The sequence below is a fragment of the Microtus oregoni genome, unplaced genomic scaffold (genome assembly GCF_018167655.1).
Source record: "Microtus oregoni isolate MIOR12 unplaced genomic scaffold, Mior012 000014F_ref0000157, whole genome shotgun sequence".
NCBI classification, from domain to species: domain Eukaryota; kingdom Metazoa; phylum Chordata; class Mammalia; order Rodentia; family Cricetidae; genus Microtus; species Microtus oregoni.
Window position 1 is genome coordinate 46,405,984 of NW_024543073.1, and position 26,730 is coordinate 46,432,713.

Below are 26,730 nucleotides of genomic sequence, written 5' to 3' on the forward strand. Positions count from 1 at the left end.
AGTGTGACTGGATTTATGTTGAGGTCTTTGATCCACTTGGCAATAGATATGGATCTTTGCATTCTTCTACATGTTGATATTCAGTTTTCCAGCACCATTTGTTGATGATACTTTCTTTTTTCCATTGTACAATTTTGACTTCTTTGTCAAAAATCAGCGTAGGTGTGTGGATTAGTGCTAGGGTCTTCCATTGATCCACCTGACTGTTTTTATGCTAATACCAAGCTGTTTTTATTACTATAACTCTATAGTAGAGCTTGAAGTCAGGGATGGTGATGATGGAGGCATTTTCTTTTTTTTTTTGAGACAAGTTTTCTGTGTGTTACAGTCCTGACTGTCCTAGAACTTGCTCTGTAGACCAGGCTACTTCTGTATTGTGAGTAGAGTAGCAATACATAGGGATTTGCAAATGTCTCTGTGGTTGTTTTTTGATTTCACATGGAGTAAAATTCACATGTAGTAATATTCATATGTAGTAATACTTCACCCTGATTTTTAAAAATATGCAATTAAAATAACATATTCTTTAACTTACAGCATTTCAATTTGTACTGAATTAACTAACCCAACTAACCAGGCTATGGAAATGACTCTGAAATGAACATAAAGGTACTTTGCAATTATTTAAAACTGGACGATGTCTCTATACAGTTCCAGGGAGAGTAGAACATTCAGCAAGCTCCTGGTTTTGGATCTGCCTCTCATTTTACCTATATTGAATCTGGGCAATGTATGTTGTTTATATAGTGTTATTATTTTTAATAATAATCATACACATGACTTTGGCTTTTGACATATTCCTTGAAATTTATGAGAAAAAAGAATTATTTTTCTCTGTATACCCTATAAACCATAATACGTTTGTTTTCATCGTCCACTGAGCATTATCATTTTATATAACTGCCAAACCTCAGAATTTAATCCTGAACCTTTGTTTTCTTATTTTATGAATTGCTGAAGATATTTTACCTACAAAATATGTATTGACATAACTATGATGACAGTTCCTTTAAGACTTACTCTTGAGTCTGTGGAATATTCCCGCAAGAGTTAAAATTCCCATACTTTTATTATTTTAAAATTACGAACTGTCTGGATAGTGTGCATGTTCTGCAGTTGTAAATATTCTGTATTGACTGCAGTACTGCATAAGCTTGATTTTATAGGATATCTAGGATTTCTCTTTATTGTTAATTCATAGGCACACAGGAGTAGGAGAGAAAGGAAAGTATGCCAGCTTTCTTAGCCTCCAATAGATGAGATGATATAACCATTGTTTCTATACTAAAAATTTACTTAGGTGCTTAGGTGAGTTTAATGATGGGCCTTAGGAATCTAGTCTGTAAGTGGAAGAATCTCTGTACTGTGTCAGAACCAGGAATAACACTCTATTTTATTTTAAATGCTAGGAACAAATTTGGACCTATTAAATAATGTGTGTGTGTGTGTGTGTGTGTGTGTGAGAGAGAGAGAGAGAGAGAGAGAGAGAGAGAGAGAGAGAGAGAGAGATTTGCTAGCTTCCACTGTGGATAAATAGTTGGCTTACTTACTAGATTCAGTTAATATTTTATACATTTTTCCCTCCTGCAATGTTTCAGGGCATCTGTTTCAGCTTTAGTGAAAAACAGGACTAAAGGCAGATCAGTCCTTAAATCATCTGTCCTGTGGGCCTACTTTTTGATTGAACTTTATGCTCTTAGAGGCAGTGATAAAGGGAATTAAGCATACTTCTGGGGAACCTAGAAGATTCCTAATTTACCTCTTAGGATGAGATTTACATCAAAGATAAGAAACTTTGGTTCAGTATAAGGAGGGCATCTTAGAGGGTAAGCACAGATAGAGGAATGAGACAACCCCCGCTTTCCCTTTTTGACTTAGGATTTAGGTAGGATCTGCTTCATGTTTAAGATCAGAAAAGGGTAAGATCAGAAAAAAAAATTATGCTCAGCTAGTTGATAAGATCTTGTTGGGAAATGTTAGTCTCATTAATTATTTTTAAAAAATCATTTTACTGTTTCTCTGAGACTTGTCGGTGAGATTTTGAGGAGTGCTCCTGCCTTTGAAATGTTTCTTTTGCATCAAGAGCTGTCTTGTGTTGGGAGGGACTTGCTTAAGATAAATTTGGAATTCATGTTTGAGAGTTTTCTGTTAATTGAAGTCCAGATTATTAGAATATGGAATTACCATGCCTCACTGAACTCCATTTAAAATGAGGTGGTCTGTTCACAGTGTACTTGCCATTGAACTCCAAGTTCTCAACCTTGGCTAATGGGGAGGGGCAGTCTGCTCCATCGTTTGCAATCTGGGATTTAAACATTGTTTTCAGAGTAGGACAGAAGGATGAGACCTAAACCAGAGAAGGAACAGGTTTCTAGATTGTCTTTGCCACATGCTGCTTGATGTTTAGAGTCTGTCAGATCAGGATCGGAATCTTGGTATTATCACTTACTTTATAATATGGTCTGTCCTTTTTATTTTTTAGTATTTATTTTTAAAAAAACTGAGATTCACATTCCCTACCCTATTTAATAACTGTAAAGATGAGATGAGATATGTTATGTAGACATCCATTATAAACTGAGCAATAGTGGACACTCAGCTTTAATCACGATGCTTATGTCCTGTCCACTAGTGACAGTGGTCTCAGTCATATGCAAATGCCCTTTTCAGCTTCTCTCTCTGGAAAGGGCAGAATGTTGGCTGCTGCTCTAGCCTTGCACCCATTTGGCTGCCTGAGACTGCACAGCACTAAATAAAAATGTCTTATATCTGTATTAAGGTCTGATCAAGGGAAAGTAAATAGATTGTTGGGTTTCCTGGTACTGGATGCAGCCTGGAAGTGTCACTTGTTGACTTTGAGAAATCATTACTATTGGCATCATTTTAAAAATAAAGCTGATTTAGTAGCATGGATAACTTTGGGTTTTACTTCTGAGCACTTAACTTTTCCTTGTCTTGAAGAATGTGCTATTTTTAGTTGGTAATGCAAAATTTACAGCAATAAATTAATAGAGAATATAAATAGAATTTTTCTTTTTAAAAAAGAAGTGATTTATGTGCATCTTAACTGTCAAGATGTAAACCAAGCTAAAAGTTTCAGAAAAGCTCTGATTTTCCTAATTGTACATTTATTTTCCTAAGCTTTTCTGCTAATCAGTGAATGAAGCTGTGAGTCATCATAGCATCCTAAAGGTGGGAAAGCTGCCAAAAGTTACTGAGTTTTCCAAGTGTTCAAGGCATGCCTCTTTTTTTTTTTTTTGATTTTATTCTTCTTTTTAGAGATAGGAGTTTTCTGTGTAACAGCTCTGGCTGTCCTGGAACTCACTTTGTAGACCAGGCTGGCTTTGAACTCACAGACATCCGCCTGCCTCTGCCTCCTAAGTACTGGGATTAAAGGTGTGTGCACTACCACTCCCTGACTCAGGGCATGCCTCTTTAACTAAAAATTAATAAAATGAAACCAAAGACAAACACCTAGAGAACAGTTATGACCTCTGAAAAATCATTCTTGGGAAGAAATTGATGTCTTGACAACAGGGGCGTTAGTAAAGCTTTTCGTGTTTTGTGGTCTGGAATAACGAATAGTACTTTTTGCCTTAGAAACTGATGTGTGATAGTTTGTATCTGTGTGTGTGCGTGTGCGTGTGCGTGTGTGTGTATGTGTGTGTGTGAGAGAGAGAGAGAGAGGGAGGGAGGGAGGGAGGGAGGGAGGGAGGGAGGGAAAAGGAGAGCGCAGGCATGTATGTAGCTGCAAGCATGTGTCAGCAATCACGTGCACATTTATATCTATGAGTGTACTTGAGAAGGAATGGATATAAAAGGTGGTAATGTTAATTCACCATTAATATAAGTTAGATATTGATTTAACCATGTCAGTGTCAAAACACCCTTACTTACTCATTAATCTTCAGGTATTCCTCATTAATAATTGAGCATGACCCTTTTCTGGAATGGCCCTAGAGCTTTGCACTGATGATAGTGGCAGAAAATCAAGGATCATCTTACACATTTTAGGCTCAGTGATGCTTCACATGATCTAGGTAGAATTGGTTTCAAATCTTGATTTTTCCACTTATTAACTCTGTGAAATTTGTAGTCATAGTTGATGTGCTTGTTCATATTGTTTATCCCATAATAAGCATTCAATAAACATGCTCTTCTGTGCTTTAAGATATAAATAGTGCTTGATAACTTAAAGGTTTTGTTACTATTTTAAGTAGAGCAGACACTTGATTTTATAGAAAGTTTCAGAGAAGTGGTAGCACTTTCTTCCCTTGGGGAGAAATCTTGATGAGGATGTTGGAAACTGCACGTATGGTTGGTTCTCTTCTGGAGTTTCTGTCAAATAATGCATTATTGACTTGGAGCAAATTATAGAGCTCTAGATTGTTAAGGTAAAATTTCCTTGGATGGCCGGTATTGTTATGTTATGTATTGTTAGGTTTCAGGCCCGTTTGAATAACTAATTGATCCTATCATTATAGAAATACTGAAAAATAAAATTACCTTTGCCAACAATGAGGTAAATGAAAACCCTAGAAAGAGCATTAACATCTTTAACGTTTGAAATGTTGTAATTCAGTTAGTGGGCTATCCATGGAAATGGGTCATGCTGGACAGAAGTTGGGAAAAGGAAATATAAAAGCTATGAGGTGCATTTGGGAGAGGAATAAATCAGGCAAAAATATTACAGGAAGCTCAAAAATGTTAAAACAAAAATGTTTTAACTATCTTGAATCTCAAAAAAGTAGTGAAATAGTGTATTTGAATTTCTGAGAGAGTAGGTGTGTGCGTGTGCTCTGCACTTGTCTGTGAGTTACTGATGCTAGTATTGCAGTGAGCTCTTTTCCAGTGGTGGAGCAAAGAAATGGAGTTTTACCTTGAAGCTAAGCTTAAATAATATGGATCCCTAAAATGATAGATTTTTGTCCTGTCATGTCAGCCTTTATTTGTAACACTGTAGGAGAATGAAAAGTAGTGTATTTTCTCCTTTAAAACAGACACCTTCTCCATTGTCAGAAAACAACACATTATAAATGGATTTCAAAAATAGTGATATAAAAAGATTTATAATGGAAAGAATTGATGATATATTTCACCTAGAGTAAGAAAGACAATGTGTAATAAGGGATTTTGTGGTTTTCCAGCTCAATGCATGTGTTTGAAAGCTGTTCTCTCAGCAGTGTGGGTGGCAAGTTATGCTACCATATAATGTATTGTAGTTGGCTCTCCACACTTGTCAGGGTTAGTGTTCAACCATTCGGAAAATTTTCCCATTGTTCCTCATGTGAACCAACGGCAGTGCTGAATTCCCAATAACTTACAGAAAAGGTTAATTAGAGAGTGGAAATTTCATTACTTCCGATTGCCTCAATACACTAGTATATGGTCTACAATTTTATCTCTTCTTACACATTTTTAGGCAAAAGGATATATCAAAATTAAAATTTCACCTTGTTTTTAAATAGATTTTTACAGAAATTTGTATATAGAATCCTATCCTTTTTTTGTATTAGCACTCTATTTCCATCTTAAGAGTTTTGCTTTAGATGGACCGTAGCTCTTGGCAGCTAGTGCATTTTCAACAAATAATACTGTTTCTAGTAAGAGTTGCAGAGGCATGAAAAAAAAAAAAACTTTGTGTGAGGTCCTTGTAAACTGAACCTTTGGAACACTGCTTCAACCCACCCTCCCCACCCCCACCCCAGGCTTCTTCCTTATTTGTGTAATGGTTGTAAGTTTACATCCTTTGAAAAATAATTAAAGCATTTTATATTTATATATTTGTGCTTAATTTTTGACTTTACCTCTTGTGCTAGGAACAGAGAAATAAGCAATTATGGTGTTGAACTTCCCATTGTGCCAATACCTCTACAGCATAAGCCCAGGAAACTAGAGAGCTGCCTGCAGTGTGTCTGCAGGATTCTTGTGCAGCCATCAGTGTCTGCTTGTCACCACCTCTCCTCCCACCACACACCCCGCCGAAAATTCCTCTTGGAATATAAAAACTTTGTGCTTTCTGGATGTAGTGAAAACACTTGTTGGTCCTTGTATTCCCGGATTGTGAGAGCTTCCTTTATAGCTTTATAGGGTGATTTGTCACAAATAGATGGTATGTGTTGTCACATCAGAAAGTGTCAAATAAGGGCTTTTATGTATTTATACTGTAAAAAAAATGGACAATTTTAAATGAAATTAAAATTGGGGCTGAGAAATTATGATCTTTGTTGAAGATATGCATGAAGAGTATAAAGTGAAATCAGTTGACTAGATACACATAATAATATCTTAAATATCCTATATTTTACTTAAAATTCAGAGTCTTAAGTGTATTTTTTTCCTGGCAATATTTTCAGATGACTATAAATCGGTGGTTCTCAACTTTCCTATCTCTGCAACCTTTTAATACAGGTCCTCATGTTATGGTGACCCACAGCCATAAAACTATTTTGTTGCTACTTTATAACTGTAGTTTTGCTACTGTTGTGAATTGTAAATATCTGATATGCAGGATCTCTGATTTGTGACTCCCAGAGGGGTTGTGGCCCACTGCTCTAAGTAATCACTTCCTAAGCATGTTAGGAAGTGTGTTTATGTACCCAAAGAGTAATTTTCATTCGTGAGCTTATCCACTTCATCTGTTTCTGCATCCATGCTACTTATGAGGTTTGTGTCATAGTCAGGCAGTGAATTTCCATATGTAATCCAGTGGATGATGGACAGTCGGAACTCCACTCAGGCTTGGAACATTACAACATGATAGGGAACTCAGTTTGGTAAGATGGAAAGTCTAGATTGCAATTGCCCATAAGGTGTAGCATTTGTTTTTCTCTTGGAAGCTATTTACTGTAGAAGTTAATAAAAGAGAAAATCTGAGTTAACATTTCACCTGCTTCTCATAAAAATCATTTTAGACACATTTGCCTTTGCTTCTTGATCAATAAAAATGTCCTTTTGCATTTCCTGGTACTTGTATGTCTCTTAATTATTAATTCGGATGATCGGAACCAGATTATTGTATTTTAAGGACAGGCTATTACATTTTAGTCAGTAGATCTGGTAGGCAGTGGTGCTTTTTAACCTCCCTTGTGTTACACTCAATTATTTACTTACTAGTTGTCTTAATCTTTTCTTTTTCAGTTTAGAGGATGGAAAAGATTGCTATCTAAGCAAACTGTATCTCACATATGGCTTCTGGGGAGAAATAAAAGCACCCTTAACATGTTAGTTTTCTAAAGGCCTCAGGGGTCTGAGTTTTGTGATTGCCACGAAGCCTAATTGCTCACAGGGCACCTGGCACACTGCCATTTCCCCAGTGGGATGTTTGTTGGTGCTTGTGAATAGAACAGAATGCCTCACTTTTTCTGCACAGTTGGCAGTGACTGCAGTTTTAGGAAACAGGCTAACATTTTTCTCAAAGATGGCAGTTCACATGAAGATGAAGTCAAATTATATCTAAGCCTGTTTGTAAGTAGTAGAGTTAGTTCAGTCATTTTAAAATTTACATAAAGTAAAATTTGTTGCATCTCACTCCAAAACACTGATTTATATATTGTCACTTTGTTCTTAACCTGATAACCTGAATTTGTTGCAACCCTTCTGAAAGTAAGGTATGAATTTGATGTTTCAGGCTTTTGTATTTTTATAAAAGACACTGGTCATATAAATTATAGGGCCAGTGGAAATGAGAAATGTTTTAAGCAAATTGTGTTTGGAGGCTCTTTCGCTTGTTCCTGAGGCCCCTCAGAGATGCTTACATTCAGATATTTAGAACTGTGCACTGGGTTTTGCTTCTGCCTGGATCTGACAAGAATGTTCTTCCCCTCATTATCCTGACTTGTCTCTGTGCACAGAGACTCGCTGTACCTTGTGAGACTCATGTGATTGAATTACTTCTACTCTCCTTCAAATTTCTACCTTTCTTTAAAGACTGAGTAGGATTAGGGCCTTTTGAATTAATTTTTATTCATTTTCTTACTCTTCTTTTCCCAGAGAGACATAGTTTAGTTACTTTATTTCTTTTGTGATGTTCAGTTTAGTGGTGAAAGTACTTTCAGATTTTGACTTCTGGGCCAGGGAGATGACTCTGTAGATAAACTGTTTGCCTAGAAAGCATGAGGACTTGAGTTTGGATCCCCAGCATCCCATAAAAGATGGATATTTCTGCAACCTCATGCTGGGTAGCAGGGAGAGCTGGAGAGTAGACAGGTGGATCCCTGGAGCTCACTGGCCAGCCAGCTGGTCTAGCTAAATTGACATTACAGTCAGTAAGAGACTGTTTCAAAAAAAATAAGGTATGTTCTGGAGAAATGACTCAGCAGTTAAGAATGCCTGCTGCTCTTGCAGAGGGTCTGGATTCAGTTCTACATACACAAGTGGTGGTTTACAGCTATTTGTAACTTCTGTTTCAGGAGATTGGGCCTTCTTTTCAGGCCTTTATGGGCAACCAGGCACCTACCTGTGTGGTACACATTAGACACTCACACACATAAAATGAATTAAAAAGAACACGTGGACATCTATTTCTGGCACCCACATGTATGCACTTCCACATACACATACACACACACACACACACACATAGACACACACACACACACATAGACACACACACACACACAAAGTAAATAAATAAATTCTGCCATCTAACCTTTACCACATAGATGTCTTAGTTAATATTTTATTGCTGTGAAAGACACCATAACCACAACAACTCTTAAAAAAGGAAGTATTCATTTTGGACTGACATACAGTTTAAAGGTTTAGTCCCTTATCATCATGGAAGGAAGGGTGGTAGCAGGTAGGCAGGTGTGGTGCTGGAGAGGTAGCTGAGAGGTCTACATCTACATGTGCAGGCAGCAGGAAGAGACTGGAGCACTGGGTGTGGCTTGCGCACCTCCGGCAAAGCCTGATCCCCGGAGACAAACTGCTTCCATCAAAGCTACACAGTACTCAAACAAGGCCACACCTCCTAATATCGCCCCTCCCTCTGGGTTTGTGGGGGGCATTGTTATTCAAATCACCACAGTGACCTTGAGACTAATTGTGCTACTTGTTTAAACTACAAAATTTTCAGCTGTGTCGGAGTTGTAGAATGACTGAATGAGGTACAGGGCACTCTCTGACAGTTCAGTGAATGGTTTTAAAGCATCCATCCTGTAGACAGCAGCTAGAAATCAGATCAGTGTCCACCTCAGCCATCACCAGACTCTTCTTCCTATGGTAGATGAGACAAATACAGGAACCCACAACTGGACCACACTCAGTCCTGAGTGAGATGTCTGTGTCAAATCCCCCAGGGCTCAGGGAGTCTGCTGAAGTGGAGGCCAAAAGAGTGTTAGAGCCTGTGGGGATGGAGGATACCAAGGAATCAAGGACTTCTAGATAGCACGGGACAGACATCTGAACTCAGAGAGTGAGGCAGCCTGCACAGGACAGGACCTACACAGGCCTAAGTCAGATGGGATCCCACACTGAAAGGGAAAGTGGACACAAGTCCCTGTCTCTGACCTAGAAACTGTCTTCAATTGACAAGCATTCACAAAGGGAAAATTAGTTTTCTTCAATCCGATGGAGTATCACTGGGTCTACAAGCCACACTTAAGAGAAGGCTCTATGCCCAGTAGTAGATGTGCCAAAACAAAATGAACTCAGTGATATTTTGAAGTTATTTTTGTTTGTCTCATAATGCTTTGTTTAGGACTTTTGGTTTTTGTTAACCTTACAAGTCTTGCTTATATATTATTGTAGTTTCTGATTTTGGGTTTTTATGGGATTTTTAAATTTTTATTTATTTATTTATTTGAAAAAATTTCCGCCTCCTCCCCGCCTCCCATTTTCCTCTCCCTCCCCCCACTCCTCCCTTTTTATGGGATTTTTGTGTGTGTAAATTTGCGTGTCTCTATGTCTGTATGTGTTTATTGTGCTTTCTCTTTGGCTCCTTTTTTCTGTTTGTTGTTCGTTTTTGCCCTATTTTAGTTTGTTTGTTTTGCTTTAGTTGCCTGTTTGTTTTTTAATGAGAGCAAGAAGGAGTATGAATTTGGTGGGTGGAAAAGGGAGAATCTGGGGGAGGAAAAGCCATGATAGGATTATATTATATGACAGGGCGGTGGTGGCGCACGCCTTTAATCCCAGCACTGGGAGGCAGAGGCAGGCGGATCTCTGTGAATTTGAGGCCAGCCTGGTCTAGAAGAGCTAGTTCCAGGACAGGAACCAAAAGTAACGGAGAAACCATGTCTTGGGGAAAAAAAAAAGATTATATGATATGAAAAATGATTTTCACTTAATACTGTGGTCGGTGGTCGGGTTATCTCAACTTGTGTTTCCTCAGGCAAGCAGGCATTGCCTCAGGGTAAAGTATTGAGACTAAGGCCTCTTCTTAAATTCATCAATGGCTGAGTTCTACTCTGGCAAGTGACAGTGGTTGAAAGTAAAGAACTTCCTTTGGGTGACATGCCCATACTTAGCTTATCATGCCTGCTCTTATAACTTAAACCATATTTTTTGTTAATCTACATTTTTACCATTTGGCCTTTACCTCTCCCATTCTGTGTGACTCATTCTGCATCTCCATGGCATCTCCTCTTGCATCTAGATTCATCTCAAGTTTTCTTTCTGTGCCCAAAAGTCCCACCTATCTCTTCTGCCTAGCTGTTGGCCATTTAACTCTTTATCAAACCAATCACAGCAATATATCTCCACACAGTGTACAGATATACCACAACAGGTGCTGGAGACACCTACATCACAGCTCATAACCATCTGGCTTCTGTTGACACCAGGCATGCATAGTGTATATAGACATCCAAGCAGGCAAAATGCCTATACTCTTAAATAGTATATTACTTAGATAGTATAATTATTAAATAGCATACCTCAGAGCTGTTACAAGGTTGAACTGTCAGTCTAGATACTTTTTAAAGAATGCTCAATAGAGTAAGTGCCCAAAAGTAAGAAATCATAAAGTGAAGAAACTTCAGTTACCTCTTTAATCACGATTTAGGTCTACAGTGCCTGTTTTTTTTTTTTTTTTGATTGTTTGTTTTCGTCTCATAGATTTCTTCATTTTCTTGATATAGTTATTTCATGAAGATATTTGCTGAAGTCAGACACATTTTATTATTGTGGACATCTGTATATTATATATATGCCTTATGTTTATTCATTTGGGAGTATTATCTTATTTTTCTTGAAATTAATAGCAGTCTCTTTCTCCTGCCCTAATTTTTCAAATACTAATCAATGTGTCTCTAGCTTCTCTGACAGCTCAATAAAGTATCCCTTGAAATAGCCACACTTAGTGTCTTAGTTTCAGGTCTTTTTCCTGTATTCATCTCTTCCTGGATGGTCAGCTCAGTTGCTCCTTCAGTGTGTTTGTACAAGGGGTGTGTAACAAGGGATTTATCACAGGGATTTTGTGCTCTCCTCACATAGGATACAGTTCCCTGTAATGTTGTATATTGAAACAATACTGTGGAAGTACAGAGGGCAGGAGTTTAAAAGTGAAGACTGGCGTAAGGCACCGTGAATCTGCAAAGAGTCTGCAACCCAGGAATGTTAGCTAACACTTCTGCGTGTGCTAGCTCTCATAGCCTCTAGCTTTGTGATGTGAGTGTCCTACAGCGTCAGCTGATGCTGTTCCTCTCAGGTGGTATGAGTTCAGACTTTCATGTCCAGGACTTGAAGAAGCTGCAGAAGAAAAGGTGATTGCAGGTGGGCCTCTGCAGATCTCCTGAAGTGTACCTGCTAGACTTGAGTATTAACAGAAAGGGACCGCAGCCTCATTTCTACGCTCCACTACTGCTTTCCACATTCTCCCCCTTTGGAGATGCTGGAATCAAACCCACAGGTCTCCAGCTTCTTCCGTCACTGTGTTGCACTCCTGGCCCCTGGCAACAGTTATTTGTCTCCTTGTTTCGTGTATAAAATGAAGTCTTCCTTTTTGGCCCTAGCTGGTGTAGAACTCCTAAGCCTGTCTAGTAGTTGTCACACCCCAGCATGTTTGGTAGATGGAACCTTGGGCACAGACCACCTCTGACTCATTTCCTACTTTTTGCATGAAAATGTCCCTTGTCTACCACTTAATGAAAAGGATGAACTGTGGATTACCACATTAACACATCACAAGGTCACTACAGGTGGTCCATAGCCCCAGCACTGCTGTCTAGACTCAATTTCCCTGTTTCTTCTGAGGATATGTCTCTCTGGGGGTGCTAGAGGTGGCTTGTTTGTTGCAGGATTTTTACTGTAATTGCACTGAAGCCTGCCTGTCCCTGGGGCCAGACCCACACCATCCTCTGGCAGCTCTAAAGCCTCCCCAGGCTCGCCTCATTGTCTCTCCTAGATCCTTTTCCTTGGACTCTTCCTGTAGTTAAACCCCAGCTTTGCATCAGCTTTCCAGCATGCGTAGCTATCTCCTTAGCTCTTTTCCCTCCAACTTCTTCATCTCTCTCATCTCTCTCATCTCTTCTGTTTGCAGAGTCCTTATTTCTGAATCTCAGGTCCTCATCTTTCTTGTTTTGCTTCCTTTTTGGGTGGAATTCATCTTCCACATGGGAGGTAAATTATTGAAATCCTGTATGACTGAAAACTTTATTTAATCTCACCCTTGAGAGATAGTTTGGCTGGGTTTGGAGTTCTATCTTGGAAATGATTTTCCTTCATTATTTTAAACACATTCTCCATCACCTCATAGTTTTCAGTGTAAATGTTGAGAAATACAACACCACTTTTAATTTCTGATACTTTACATGTGACCTGTTATCTCTCTAGAAGCTTTTATAATTTCTTAATCGTTGATGCTTTGAACTTTGATGGTGCTGTGCCTTGTCATTATGTTGGACCCCTGTCAATTTGGGGACATCTGCCTTGTAACATGCTCATGTGCTTTGATACTTTTCCTTTTGTTCTCTCTGTTCTCTCTCAAGTAGTCAGACTGACATTTTTAACTGTAATACTTTGTGCATAGATTCCCATCTCTTTTTGTTTTCCAAGCAGTTAATTTAACTTCTATTTTTTTAAAGATTTATTTATTTATTTATGTATATAGTGTTCTGCCTGCACCTATGCCTACATGCCAGAAGAGGGCACCAAATCTCATTATAGATGTTTGTGAACCACCATGTGGGTGCTGGGAATTGAACTCAAGACCTTTGGAACAGCAACCAATGCTCTTAATCATAAAGCCTTCTCTTCAGCCCCTTAATTTATATTTCTTAAAGAACATTTCACCTTAGTGCATATTTTTTAATTTCTAGGATTTTCTTTCTGTTCTTTGGTTTTTAAGAGAACAGCATGCTATTCTTGTTTCATGGATATGTGTCACTGGAGATATTTATGTGTTGCTTGTTTTGAAATTTCTTGCATTCCCTTCAGTGCCTCTCCCTGAAATTCCCTTCTTAAAATTTTACTTTTTTTCTTACTTCACTTTCTATTTTATTTTATTTGTTCATATGGTGGTAGATTCTTGGGTGTTTTCTCATATTCAGAGAGTTCATTTTGATACAATTTTTGCTCATATTAGAGGTGGGCCTTGTGATTGTGTGACCAAGCTGAAATTGACATGTCCTTCAAGTCTTTGCTCATGTTCCCTTTATAAAGTCTAGAATGTTCACTTTATTTAAAACTGCATATATGTGCCTCTCAATGCTTCTGCCTTGGCTTTTTCTTTTCTCCCTTTCTCCCACACTGTTTTTATTATTTGATATGCTTCATAATACATATTTGGGTTTTTTATCATCCCCCACTAGAATACAAACTGCTTACATTTGTTTTTATTTTTATCAAAACGAATTAGAATGGTGCTCAACACAAAGTGACTAGTCATTGAGTAAAATCTGTTAAATTGAGGGTATTTGTGTTTCACTATCTGTAGGTCTTTCTTATAAACTTCCCATTTTGCCCAGAAATGATTTCTTATCTCACCTAAGTACCTAGCAGGATGGATGGGAGAGTCTGTAGAGAGATACAAATGACCTATGGAGAAGTCAGTGTTCTTGTAGCTGAGCAAGATGAAGGGACTGAGGGCCTTGCTATTGGGTCATATGATTCTGCCATCTTTCCCTGATTTTGCCTAGCTCTAAAAGTTTGCCTTTTCCGAGTTTTCCACATAGAAAAGCCTTACCTCTCTGTAAGAATGGGGAAGGAACTTCATCAACCAAAAGCAGCTGAGGATGCTAGTTAGTTTTGTTTTCTTAGTGGTTATAACTATTCCAACATGCTGTTCATTCCCTCAGAAGTGCCTTCCTCCAGGTTCAGGTACTGACGTTTAGTTACCTTGCTTTTTGTTGGTTTCTAGTCCTCCCTCCTGTGCTCTCAGCCCTGTCTTTCCACATGTCATGCAGTGAACGTCATGGATGGAGCTGAACTGGACAACGTTAACTGTCCAGCAGACTTCTCTAGTTTAACACCTCTCGGTTGTTGTCTAGTTGTTCTGCTCCTGGCTTTTATGGATTTATGTTTTCCCCAGTGCCTCAGTTGTTAATTCTTTTGAATCTAAGAGCAAGAGGAAAAGTCTGTATATTTGCTGAACTCCTTTTTCAGAGTGCTTGCAGATCATAGTCAAATGCTGTTTGCATAAAGACTAGTGATGAGATGTACTTCCTGATCATAAAGGGCACAAAGCACAGTGACTTGGTGATTGCTTTCTCTTACTGCATCTTCCAGAACGGTCCATATCCTGCTGTATAGTAGGCATGGAAGTTGTTGACTGAAGGAATTTTCATCTGAGTGGGTTCCTTATGATCCTTATATCGCACATTTTACCAAGTTAGAGTTAGGTGAGAGCACTTTGAGTGTTGTTTTTGTCTTTTTATGTTTTCTCGTGACAAAAGAAAATCACAGAAAGGTGTAGCCCCGATAATACACAGAATAGGGCATGGACATTGGAAAGTGCCTGTGATGAACATGGTTACACTGACTTTGAGAACTAGATTTCTGAAGATGCATTAAGCCAGTATCCTGATGACCCTAAAGGAAATTAGGGTTAGGGGTCAAAGGTCTCACGTGACAGAGCAGAAGCCCCTGTAGTGGTTCTTATTTTACAACATGAAAGTAATTCACCTGAAGGTGTGTTAATCCCCTGACTCATTTTAAAATTTTCTTTTTATTTTATGTGTTTGTGTGTTTTGCCTGTGTGTATGCCTGTGTACAACTTGCATGCAGTGCTTGAATTGACTAGAAGAGGGTGTTAGATTCCCTGGAACTGGAGTTAAGCAATGCTTATGAGCCTCCATGTGGGTGCTGGGGATTGGACCCCGGTTCCATGGAGGAGTAGCCAGTGCTGTTCACCACTGAACCATCTCTCCAGCCCCAGCCTTTGCTCACTTTCGGTGATGTGTAGTCAGTGTCTCCTTGTCTATTCTTGATCTTTGCAGGTTTCAGAATCTGCCTCTAGTTTAGTATGAATTTCTTTCATGGCTGTTGTGGATAATGTGGTTCAGGTACTGTGCTGAGAAACTTAGGAGAGCGTGTCCAGGTCCATACTTTACCCAGGGGACTGATGCCAAGCAGCTCTGAGGAAGAAGACAGTAGTAGCTACAGCATGAATAGGTGAAAGGTCATGGACAAGTCTGAGATGTGGTCACTGCTTTTTACCTAGGCAATGTCCCTCCTTCTGTCCTTCATTTTCCACAGTAAAGCAGCAAAAGCCCGAAACTTTTTCCGCTGCCCTCTTACAAAGGCGTGTGATACAGATGTGGCCAGTGGGAAACTTGGTAGCCTCTGAAAGCCTGTGGACCTCACTGAACTTGTCTGTCACAGGGCAGTCAGGGAGCACAGCAATGCGGAAAGGAAATTCTGGGTCATTTTAAAAAAAGAAACAATTCTTGTTTTTAATACTGATACAAACAAAAATTTACACACTAAAGTAAAAAGCTTTGAATTTTTATAGAAAATGCTCTTTGTAATAGTGAACAATAAAGTTCCTAAAGAAATCCTCTACACACTTTCCAAAGTCTGAAGCCTAGTATGCTTCCTATCACCAAAAAACAAAACAAAACAACAAAAAAACTGCCTTTCACTTTGCTTGCTTACAGAGGAAATACGTTACGTGTAGTCTTGTGTCTAAGTCCTCACTATAGGTTAGCATGGATTGTGCCTCTCTCCTGCTGTGTAGTATTCTACATTAGGAATACACTGTTTATTTCTTTGACCATTAGTGTGTATTCAAACAATTATATATAATGTTTCTATGAGCATTTTAATATATTGAACTTTCTCTATTGATCAGGGTACCCTCAAATTCAGATCTGCCTGTCTCTGCCTCCCAAGTGTTGGGATTAAAGATAGGTACCATCGTACTCAGCAAATATATAACTGTTTAGAATAGGACTCTGTCTGTGTAGTCTTTGGACAGATGTGTTATATATCAGCCCAGCTGTCACGGCCACCCTCGACCCGCGAGGATGATGCGCGACACACCGGAGCTCTTCTCACTGCAGTTTATTCCAGGACTTTATTCACTTTCTCTCTCTCCCTTCCCCTCTCTCTCTCCCTCCCCGAGCAAACCTCTCCCAGCCCTTAAGTAGGCATGGGCTTCCAACCCCGGATTGCCAGGTGGGCACTGCCCATAGGTCCATGCATCTGCAAGCAGCTGATGATCATTGCATGATAATAGCATAAGTCAGGCCTTAGCCATCTCAGGAGTTGATTTTACATCTCCATCAGGTGTGACTCCACGCAGCTCGCTACACCCAGCCTGAGGCTTACTTTTCTTCTTTGCCAGTTTTCTTCCTTCCCCAAAGCAATGTACCTTACCCTCTCTGAGGAGTGGAATGGGGGGTGGGGTGGGAGAGTATGTGGAGGAAATAGAAGGAGGGGAAGCAGTGGGAACTTGGATTGGTATGTATAATGAAAAAAGATAGTTTGTTTTCTTTTTAAAAAAATAAAAAAGGAAAAAATAATTCTTTCATGTCTGAGTTTAATTATGATTGCTTATATGAGCATGGGTGGAGAGTTATTTACTGGAATAAGGACAATTTATTAGTGATACACCACTAAGGAAAAAGATACCTCCCCCCCCAACTGCCAGTAGTTCCTCAAGGAGGGGTGAGGCCTCATGAGTTCCTTTCCCGCTCAGGATGGATGTTTCCAGGCTGTCTTGTGCAGGTCTTGTGTAGTAGCCGTAGGTGACATGAGGTCATGAGTACAGTAGCTGCGGCAGAGCCACAGGACTTCACAGCACACCTCTCTATCTCCAGATTTTACATCCTTTCTGCCTCTCTTCCGAGATACCCTCTGAACCTTGGAGGGGATGAGATAGATGCCCCATTTATGGGCGATCTCTTCATTTTCATTTATTGTCAGCATTTTGACCACTTGTGAGACTTTGAGTTAACCACCACCCATTGCAATAAGAAACCTCTGACCAGGACTGAGAGCAGCACTAGTTTATGGGTATAAATATCAGTATTTAAATTACAGCTTGATAACATGTCAGTTTAGTGAAACAAGTAGTGGATTTCCTATTGGGCCTATGACCTTCCCACTCATAGGCTTTTGACCAAGTTTACACCAACAGGCACAAGGTCCTTCTTTTGGGCTGGGCCTCGAATCCAATCAGAAAGCAATTGGTTATCCCTAGAGGTGGTATTTCTTCTTTTTTAAAGTTGGTGGTGGTGGAGTGTGTGTGTATGGTACACATATACTTTGAGGAAAGGGAGTTTTGCTTTGAGGTCACATTCAATACTTTGAAAGAAAAAGAACTTTAAACCAGGAAGGAGCCTATAAACTTGATAGTAATGAAATTTATATTAACTTATAAACTTCTTCCTAAGAAAGTAGAATCATATAGAAATGAAGTTTACCCCTTCTGGTTTTTATCTACAAAAGTGACAATTCCCTTTAAAATTTTTATTTGGAACAGGATAAAGACAGAACAGCAAATTAAACAATGTAGACTCTGGCTTGAATTTCAGTGACGTGGTTCAGGAATATGATAGACTCTTCATAATTTCTAAAATAGCCCTAAATATACTTCTATAATTTTGTACTATGTATTTGTGCAAAGTGAAGTTTTTGGCATTTGTGATTATAAAATCAAAATATCAGTCAGTTGAAAAATACTGACAGTGCTCTACATCTTTTACTTTTAAGTACTTTTATAACTTATGAAGTTATATATACCAAAAAATTATTTTACAATCTTTTTTTCTGATTTATTACCAGTAAATGTTTGCTTTCCATATCTGTTTTATATATGCTTTCTATATCCGTTTTATGTATATGCTCAGTGTCATGTAAAGGCTCACAAATCTAAGAAGCCATGGGTTAGTAGGCCAAGCAAGGTGGTTAGTATATTGTTATTCTTTCAGTGAGCAGAAATTTAAGAATAATTATAGAATGCATTCATTATAAACTTATTCATAGAGTGAAAGCATAATTGGACTTTTTTTTTCTTATCAGCAACTTGAATTGGTGGAGCCAAGTGGCTGGATTCACGTACCTTTAACTGACAATCATAAGAAGCCAACTCGCACGTTCATGATACAGATCGCCGTTCTAGCCAATCACCAAAATGGAAGAGACACCCACATGAGACAGATTAAGATATACACACCAGTGGAAGAGAGCTCTATTGGAAAGTTCCCTAGATGCACAACCATTGATTTTATGATGTATCGCTCAATACGGTGACTTGAAAATGGGGCAGAAGTAAAGTAGACATGTGTTTTATCCTGTCATTGGATATTGTATAAAATATCTTTAGTGGTAAAGCATGTTATTTCACAATTTTATATACATTTAAAACACTTTAACTTAGATAAATAATTTTTTGGTAATGCCTGTTTATTGTTTTATACAATAAAGTTCATATTTTATATTACTAAAAGTGAATTTGAAGCCAATCTTTACATTTTCTTTCTAGTAAAAGGAAACTAGTTAAGAAAAGTTCAAGATTACATAATTTTCTACTAGCATATGATTATTTTATATAATGCTTGTTGGGTATTTAGGAACAAAACTCTGTTATTCTAGTGTACCTGAAATTTTTAATAATGTAAGATTTAATTTTTTATAGGGGAAATTTAATTTTTTAAATGTGTGATTCTTTTTAGACGTAATATCTCAATAAACTGGCATTAGATGTATTTTATGAACCACTCTGTTGAGGTCTTTTGACCCATGCCTGTAATCTAGCATTCTGGAGGCTGAGACAGGGGGATTGTGAGTTCCAGTTTAGCGTGACCTATACAGTGAAAGCCTGTCTTAAAGGGACTAGGAGCTTTAGCAGGGGAGAAGCCAGTCTGATGTAGTTGTCATACCTTCTCTCTTCCATGAAATATTTGTAACACCAGGGTTGTCTGTACTCTGACAATATCATGTTAGAAATTGCTATTTAATTTGCAGTTTATCTCAGTCCATGTAAAGAGCTTATATGAAGAACTTCCAGTTGTGTCTGACATTGTAACATCTTCCATAGATATTTCCAATGAGAATTTAAGAAGAAATAGCTTTTTTTTTTCCCCTGTAGAACATGGCTTAAACAATGCATGTTGACTGTTTCATAACATGGTATGCCCTGTATCTGAATTAGTCCAGCACTGCCCTTCGATTCACTTTTGTTTTAGAAACATTGTTCATCCATTGTTGGGTACGTGTAAAGTTTAAACCAAGAATGTTTAAAGTAACAGTGTGTTCACTTTGCTTTATTTTGATAGTGAGTACTGTTCACTGGGTTACTACTGAAAATATGGCTTCACTTCCTTTTGGAACTAAAAGTTTTTTGTTTGTTGTTTTATTCTCTTGGAAGTAAAAAGCATGCTAGAGATCTAGTATAAGGTAGGTAAAATTCTGTGGCCATGTTTAGTAAAGATACAGGTGTGGGATGCTGGAGACTACAGGAAAATGTATGGAGGACTGAAGGAGAGAGGGACCAAAGAAATGAGAATGGAAGTATATAGCAGGCAAGGATGTTAACAGTCACAGTCACATACACTGCAGGGATTAGTTCTAGGGCAGGAAATGTGAGTTTAAGAGACACAGAAGGCTATAGAAGAAATGTCACTGCTTACCGGCTGCCTTTAGTAGTTTGCTAAGGCATTCCTCAATCAAGAGGAACTGAAAAGAATGTCAGGAAAGTCTGTGATTTCCTCCTATATTCTATTTTTCTTTAAAAAAAAATAGGCTCTCATAAAGCCCAGGCTAAACCCAAATTTGCCATGTAGCCAAGGATGCCCTTGATCTGATCCTTCTGCCTCTACCCCCAGGTGCTGGGATCCCAGACTGTGACACATGCCCAACTTTATGTGGTTCTGGGGAAGGAACTAGGGATTCATGCATACTAAGCAGACATTCTGCCGATTCCATTTACCTATTTGTCATATTTTATCAGGCTTAATAAGCATGGGAAATTTGATAGCTGTGGATTATAGATAATGGATTCCCATAGCATAACAATAGTTTGGAATACAGATGATGATTATTATATTGCCATAGCCTAATTGTCAAAGCTGTTTCCCCCATCTCAGCCTTGTTCAGAGAAGCATCTATTAGTAGTGGGTAGCGGAAAATGCAGGGGTTCATAGCTTGTCACTGCTTGGCCTAAATGTCTGCTGAGTGCACTGCCCTAAATAGAACACCTGTCTTTCCACCCGTCCAGTTCAGGGAATAGCAAGGAAGAGGAACAGAAAGAAGGTCAGAGCTGAAAGATGGCAGTAAGTTCTGTAAAGTGCAGACTTCTGGACTCGATGTGGATGGTGCTGTCACCAACTCGCGGCAGCAGTGGGCACCTGCACAAGACTTTGCCCATCAACATTCCATCCCTGGGGAGGGCACATAAGGTCCATTTCTCCCAGAGGGACTACAGAGCAATGAAGGCTGCAATAACCCTTCAAGAAAGGGCCCTCACCATGCTCCTACAGGCAGTCCTAATTACATGCAATGGGTCACCGAAAATGTGACAAAAGAAAGGGGACTTGAGAAGTGAAGCATTTGGTGGATGGGGAATGAGATAAGGGGAAATAATGAGAGGGACCCTAATCAATGGGGGGGGGGGGGAGAGAGATTGTAAAAGAATAATTTTAAAACTCATTTCGCTGTGTTCTGGAATTAAACACAAGGTCTTGTGTATGGTAAATACCCTTTCTACCTCTGAGTTATATCACCCCGTCTACATTTTTAAAACTGGAGATTTGTAATCTCATTACTTTGGAAGCTGAGATGAGAGTTAGGCATTTCAGGCCCCCTTGTGCTAAACAGACATTGTCTAAAAAAAAAAAAAAAAAGCAAAACCTAAACATTTTCTGTTTCGGCTGAAGATGTGTCTCAATGGTAGAACACGCCTGGCACGCACAGGGTTGTGTGCATAAAAGTATACATTATATAGTTAACGAAGATTTATATCTAGACTACATACTTTTAAAAGCTCTTAAAACTCAACAGGAAGAAAGAAATGCAATTTAAAATGAGCAAAAGATGCCATTGTTGTTCACCAAGTAAAGCAGTACCAGCCATTCTGTTCCCATGCGCTAATATCCTCCCGTGGGCTGTGAAGAGTCACGTGAGCCTGTTCTTTGAAGCTTCATTTCTAGTACATCTTCTGTGTCCTTTTTCATGCTTAAGACCGGAAATGATTTGGAAGTTTGGACTTTATAAGGGATAATTTTGATATTATGTGATATTTGATATAAGTTTGGTAAATGTGATAATTCACTTGCACATGAGACATTTTACGAGATAGGAACCCAGATTTTCCAACATAACATTTGTTTCGTGTACACCTTTCAAAGCCCTTCAAAGCACACATCAAATGCAGTGTTTGTGATGTGCCTGTCACTCTGGTCAGGTGTGGAGTTGTTCACTGGTATGATTTAGGACTCAGAAAGTTCTAGATTGTCTGAGATTTTGGGTGTTGGGATTAGGGATCTGAACTTCAAAGCCTCAAAACAGCCTAGATTTGCATCGGTGTGTAAAGAAACTGCAGGGGAACTGGGTTGAAATAGCTGTTCAGCAGTAGAAATGAGAAGACTATATGCTACACTTTGGACACTTTTCTTTTTAAAGTAATTGTGTGAAGAGAGAAGTTCAAGAGAGTGTACACTTATGATTCCATCCTTTTAAAATAATAAGATTCCAAAAAATACAACTAAGGTAATAGAAAGTACAGCAGTAACTCTGCGCTTAGGGAACGGGCGGAGGGAGGGCTGCTTCGGAGAGTCGAGGAAATTCCTCCTGATTGCAAGACGGTCTTCACAGGTGTGCACATAGGCCCAGCTCCACCGGATCACACACTGGACATTTTTTGCAGATTATTGTATGTAGATTAAATGTTACTAACGTTGTAAGGAAATAGCTCATTTACACTTAGGAATTACCTAAAAGGTAGAGTAATAATACCTTGTATTGTATAGGGCCTCAGTAGAAATCTAAGAGTAGAAAAGTCATTGAACAGTTAGAACGAACAAGGACAGAAATGGCACTGGTTTGTTTGCAATTTCGGTTTATGGCTATAGGGTTAAAATTTAATTTCCATGTAATCTGTAGTGTAACACTTGGAAAATCAGTTGGAGGAGAGAAATGCCACAGGAACTTTTAAAGATGCGGAATTTTAAGTTTCTCTTTACTACAGGACACGTGCAGCTCTGAAAGGAAGTTGATGTCACTAGCAAAACATTTGTTTGCTTAGATTTGGCATACAAGAAACCAAAGTGAAGCTGCCACACGCCTTGTTCTCTAGTTGCTTACAGTCTACTAGGAACGGTATCAGGATCTAACCAGGAAAACCAGAAGCCAGAAAATGGGTGCTCTCTGAAAAAGACTGTAGATAAAGTTTACTTCTCAGCTTGGAAGATAGAGCTGAAGCCAAGGAAGATACTGTAGAGGACAGAGAATTCATAAATACTTTCTGTGATATGGGCTAGTATTTTACTTTAAAAATTTGTTCTTAAATTTAGACTATCATTGCTTTTTATGTGAGTAATTAAATTGAAACATGATTTGTGTATTCTGAACCAAGAGACATTTTGATACATTTATTTTTGTTTTAAAACATTCAACAAGCTGGGCGGTGGTGGCGCACACCTTTAATCCCAGCACTTGGGAGGAAGAGGCAGGTGGATTTAAGTGAGTTTGAGGCCAGTCTAGTCTACAAGAGCTAGTTTCTAGGACAGGCCCAAAAGCTAAAGCTATGGATAAACCCTGTCTCGAAAAACAAACCAACCAAACAAACAAAAAAGCATTCAACAATGAAACATTTCTTTAAAAGTAATTCTAGACCCCATGTCTCCTGTTCTTTTAACCAAATGGTTATACATACGTGTGTGTGTGTGTGTATCTTATTTTATAACATCTGTGAAGATTGTAACCACTTTAAACTTAAGTAAAACAATTGATTTATTACTTCTGAGTTCTACTTTGTTAATTTTAAATTTATCATTTCTTTCTTCCTTTTTTTTTTTTTTTTTTTTTTTTGAGACAGGATTTCTCTGTATATCCCTGGCTGTCCTAGAACTTGCTCTGTAGACCAGGCTGGCCTCAAACTCAGAAATTTGCCTGGGATTTATCATTTATTTTTTAAAAATAAAAATCTCAAAATATATTAACTAAAATATTAGGGGACATCATTTACATGGCTTAGTTGTATGTAGACATTTTTGTTTTGTCGGTCTTTAAGGTCAGGATTATCTTTCTTCATGCACATTGTGCCGGCCTTGCTGATGACCCTGAGACACACTGAAGCTGGTGCTGGGGTATTGTCTGTGTAGACAGTTTCACACCTGCAAGCTCTTGAGCCCGCTCTGCCGGTCATTGCTTCTGGTTTTATTCGCTCACTGTGCCCAGAAAGCCTGAGGGTGGAGGGTAGCGAGAGTAAGGGCAAGAGCCTCAAATATTAGTATATTAGTTGTGTATAAGTATATACTCTGCTCACAGGGAGAACCTAAAGTCTTGTTAATTGGGAAATTATAGTATTGAACAAAAATGTTTGTAGCCTATCACAGCTTTAGTGTTGGAAATGCAAAGGTTCATTCCCATGCTGTTAAGCAGTTACGTTTCCAGCTTCACTTGTGCACACCCTTACTGAAGTCCATGGCAACTTCATCGCTACTATTTTTCTTCTCTGCTGAGTAGACCCAACTTCCTATTTTTTAAGTATTCCAACTTATGAAACTTTGTGAGGAAATTTTTATTTATGGAAAAGCTATTTAATGTGATTCTCATTCAGGCTGTAGCATTTACCATCTTAGTCAAAATTACCATGATTATAGCCTCAGCTTTCCACTGAGGTGGGCCACAGTTAACCAGAAGATGCTCTGCAGTGCATTCACATTGCCAATGTTGAGCGCAAATTGATGTTCTCTCCCTGTGGTCTTTGAACTAATTCTGCAGACTGTTTTGTAGACTTTATCCCAAGACTAGTTCTTTTTCTTACCCTGGCACTCATTTGTAGTGGGGAGATCCAGATTTTTAGCAGATCATTTCCTGTTATTTCTACAGCAGTATCAAAGTCCTGACCACTTAGCAAGAAGTGAAGGACCCAGAAGGCCAAGGTAGAGTTCAGCCAGCTGTCTTTCTCAGCTGTTAACATGTTAAGAGTCGCACGTTAACTGCCAGGCTGTGGTGGTGCGCACCTTTAATCCCAGAACTCAGAAGGCAGCCGCAGGTGGATCTTTGTGAGTTCAAGGCCAGCCTGGTCTACACAGAGAAACCCTGTCTCAACCCCCTCCCACCCCAAAAAGAACACATAAGAATCACATGTTACATGGATATAAAGATGAAATGAGAAGGTAGCTTTGGTAAATAGATGGCAAGTCATTCAGGTATTAATAACTGCACAGGTCTTTACTTGTATCATAATTAATAAAATCTCAGAGACAGAAGTTGGGGTTCAACCTGCAGGTCAGAGCCACTGGTGCTTACCTCTACCTCAGTCTGAAATGGCAATCCTGCCTCCAGGAATCTCAGAATGAGACTGTGTGTGAGAGCTGTCTCCTCCATCTTATAGACCTCTCTAGGGCTGGGATTAAAGGCGTGCACCACTGGAATTAAAGGCATGCACCGTCTGGTTTCTGTGGCAAACTAGTGTGCCTACTGGGATTAAAGGTGTGTGTCACCACTGCCTGGTCCGTAAGGCTGACCAATAGGACAGTTTTATTCTTTAATCTTCAGGCAGCTTTATTTATTAAAGTACAAATGAAATATCACTACATTTACTAATCTCTATAAAGGAAAGAGATTTTACTGTTGATTTAAAAATTAAGTTTCCTGGCATGGCGGTGCACTCCTGTAGTCCCAGCACTGCAGGAGCAGAGGTGGGCAAATCTCTGCAAGTTCCAGACCAGCCAGGGTTGCACAGTGAGAACCTCTCTCAACAACAACAAAAGCTTTCTTTCATTACTTTAATAAAGCATCCATCCAGGTAACTTAGTACATTTATAATTTCTTGTATTGAAATTCTCAGCTGTTAGCCAGGTAACCAAGTATAGTTTTGATCCTGTCTTTTATCTTTTTTTCACATTAGTTATAGCCTTTCCTTCCTCCCTCTTCCGTTCTTCAAATCAGATGCAGAAAGATTGGCCACTGGCTTTAGTTTATGATAAGATGAAGTTATTCAGACGGTATTTATGTAACCATCTAGAAATATCTATGCTAATTCCATATTAGCCAAAAATTTCCTCTCATGTCCCTTTAAAGCCATGCATTTTTCTTTGTCTCTTATGTAACCAACTTTTCATTATTTCTCAGACTTTTTTTAATTTAAGCATATAAAGGTATATGCTTACCGCTGATGACACTATACACTCTGGACACAGGACCTGGAGGGGTCACAATGGTTCTGACCTGAAGACCTCCTCCCTGAGGACTCCCTTTCGTGACCACAAGGCACCATGCAGGCTTTCAAGTGAGGGAAGTGACTCCTAGTCCTACCCAGCTATGATGCTGTGAACTAAAACCATGCTTGCATGGCATGGTATCTCTAACGGCACAAAAGTGGCCCATATATCTTAGTGGTAACCAACAACTCTCTAACTGGACTTAAAGTCCTCTCACCAACCGGGGTATCGTAGCTGGTACCTGAACTAAAGTTAACTCTCCAAAGCTTAGGTCATTAATCTTGGAGGAGGACCTACTACCATCACTTTACAGAGCCAGCATAATTCCTAACTACATTCTAAATAGTTATGCCTGTACCCACAAGTGAGTGTAGGTCTCACTCCTCATCCAAGAAATGTCTCCTTGCAACAGGGAGATCATGTCAGAAAAGTCCAATCAAAATGTAGAGAACAATCAACAGTGTGACTCAGTCCCAGCTGATCCACCTACAATACAACTGCATCTAAAACTCAGGGATCATGGGAGAAGAGGGGGCAGAAAGAGAATAACAGATTTTATCTCCTAGAAATGTCAGGGAAGCTACACCCATAATGTCTCATCAACGCGGCTGCCTGCACAAGACCTGAACAAGAATGACACCAGTAGACATACTAACATTGAGGGGAGAAATCCATAGGGCCTTGACTGTAGACAAAGAGCCACATGCTTCTCCAGATATATATGACCAGAAGGGTTGGAGGGAAGGAAGGGAAGGGAAAACAGTGTAATTATATTTTAACTAAAAATGTTTTTGAAAAGATTTTAAAGCAAGCAATTTAAATGTAATGGCTAAAGAAGAGATTTTAAATAAAAAAAAATGAAATGTCCTTCACATACAAACCCTCCAGGCCTGGCATCCTCATCTGTAGACTGGCTTCCATGGCAGCACCCCTCAGGGGACTAGGTGAGAACACATGCTAA

At 39.0% G+C, this 26,730-nt stretch overlaps 1 protein-coding gene across 3 annotated transcripts in view; it reads left to right on the forward strand.

The window, feature by feature from the left end:
• The window catches only part of Anapc10 (anaphase promoting complex subunit 10), a 57,674-nt gene extending 37,280 nt beyond the window's left edge, over positions 1-20,394 (forward strand). The window contains exon 5 of one of the 3 annotated variants that reach the window (XM_041663372.1): positions 18,403-20,393. In XM_041663372.1, the coding sequence (XP_041519306.1) occupies positions 18,403-18,633 (231 nt within the window). In that variant the 3' untranslated portion in view covers positions 18,634-20,393. Of the gene's footprint in view, positions 1-5,819; positions 5,923-18,402 lie in introns of those variants that run through there. The other 2 variants (XM_041663371.1, XM_041663373.1) reach the window with 2 other exon arrangements.
• Positions 20,395-26,730: the final 6,336 nt, after the last annotated feature.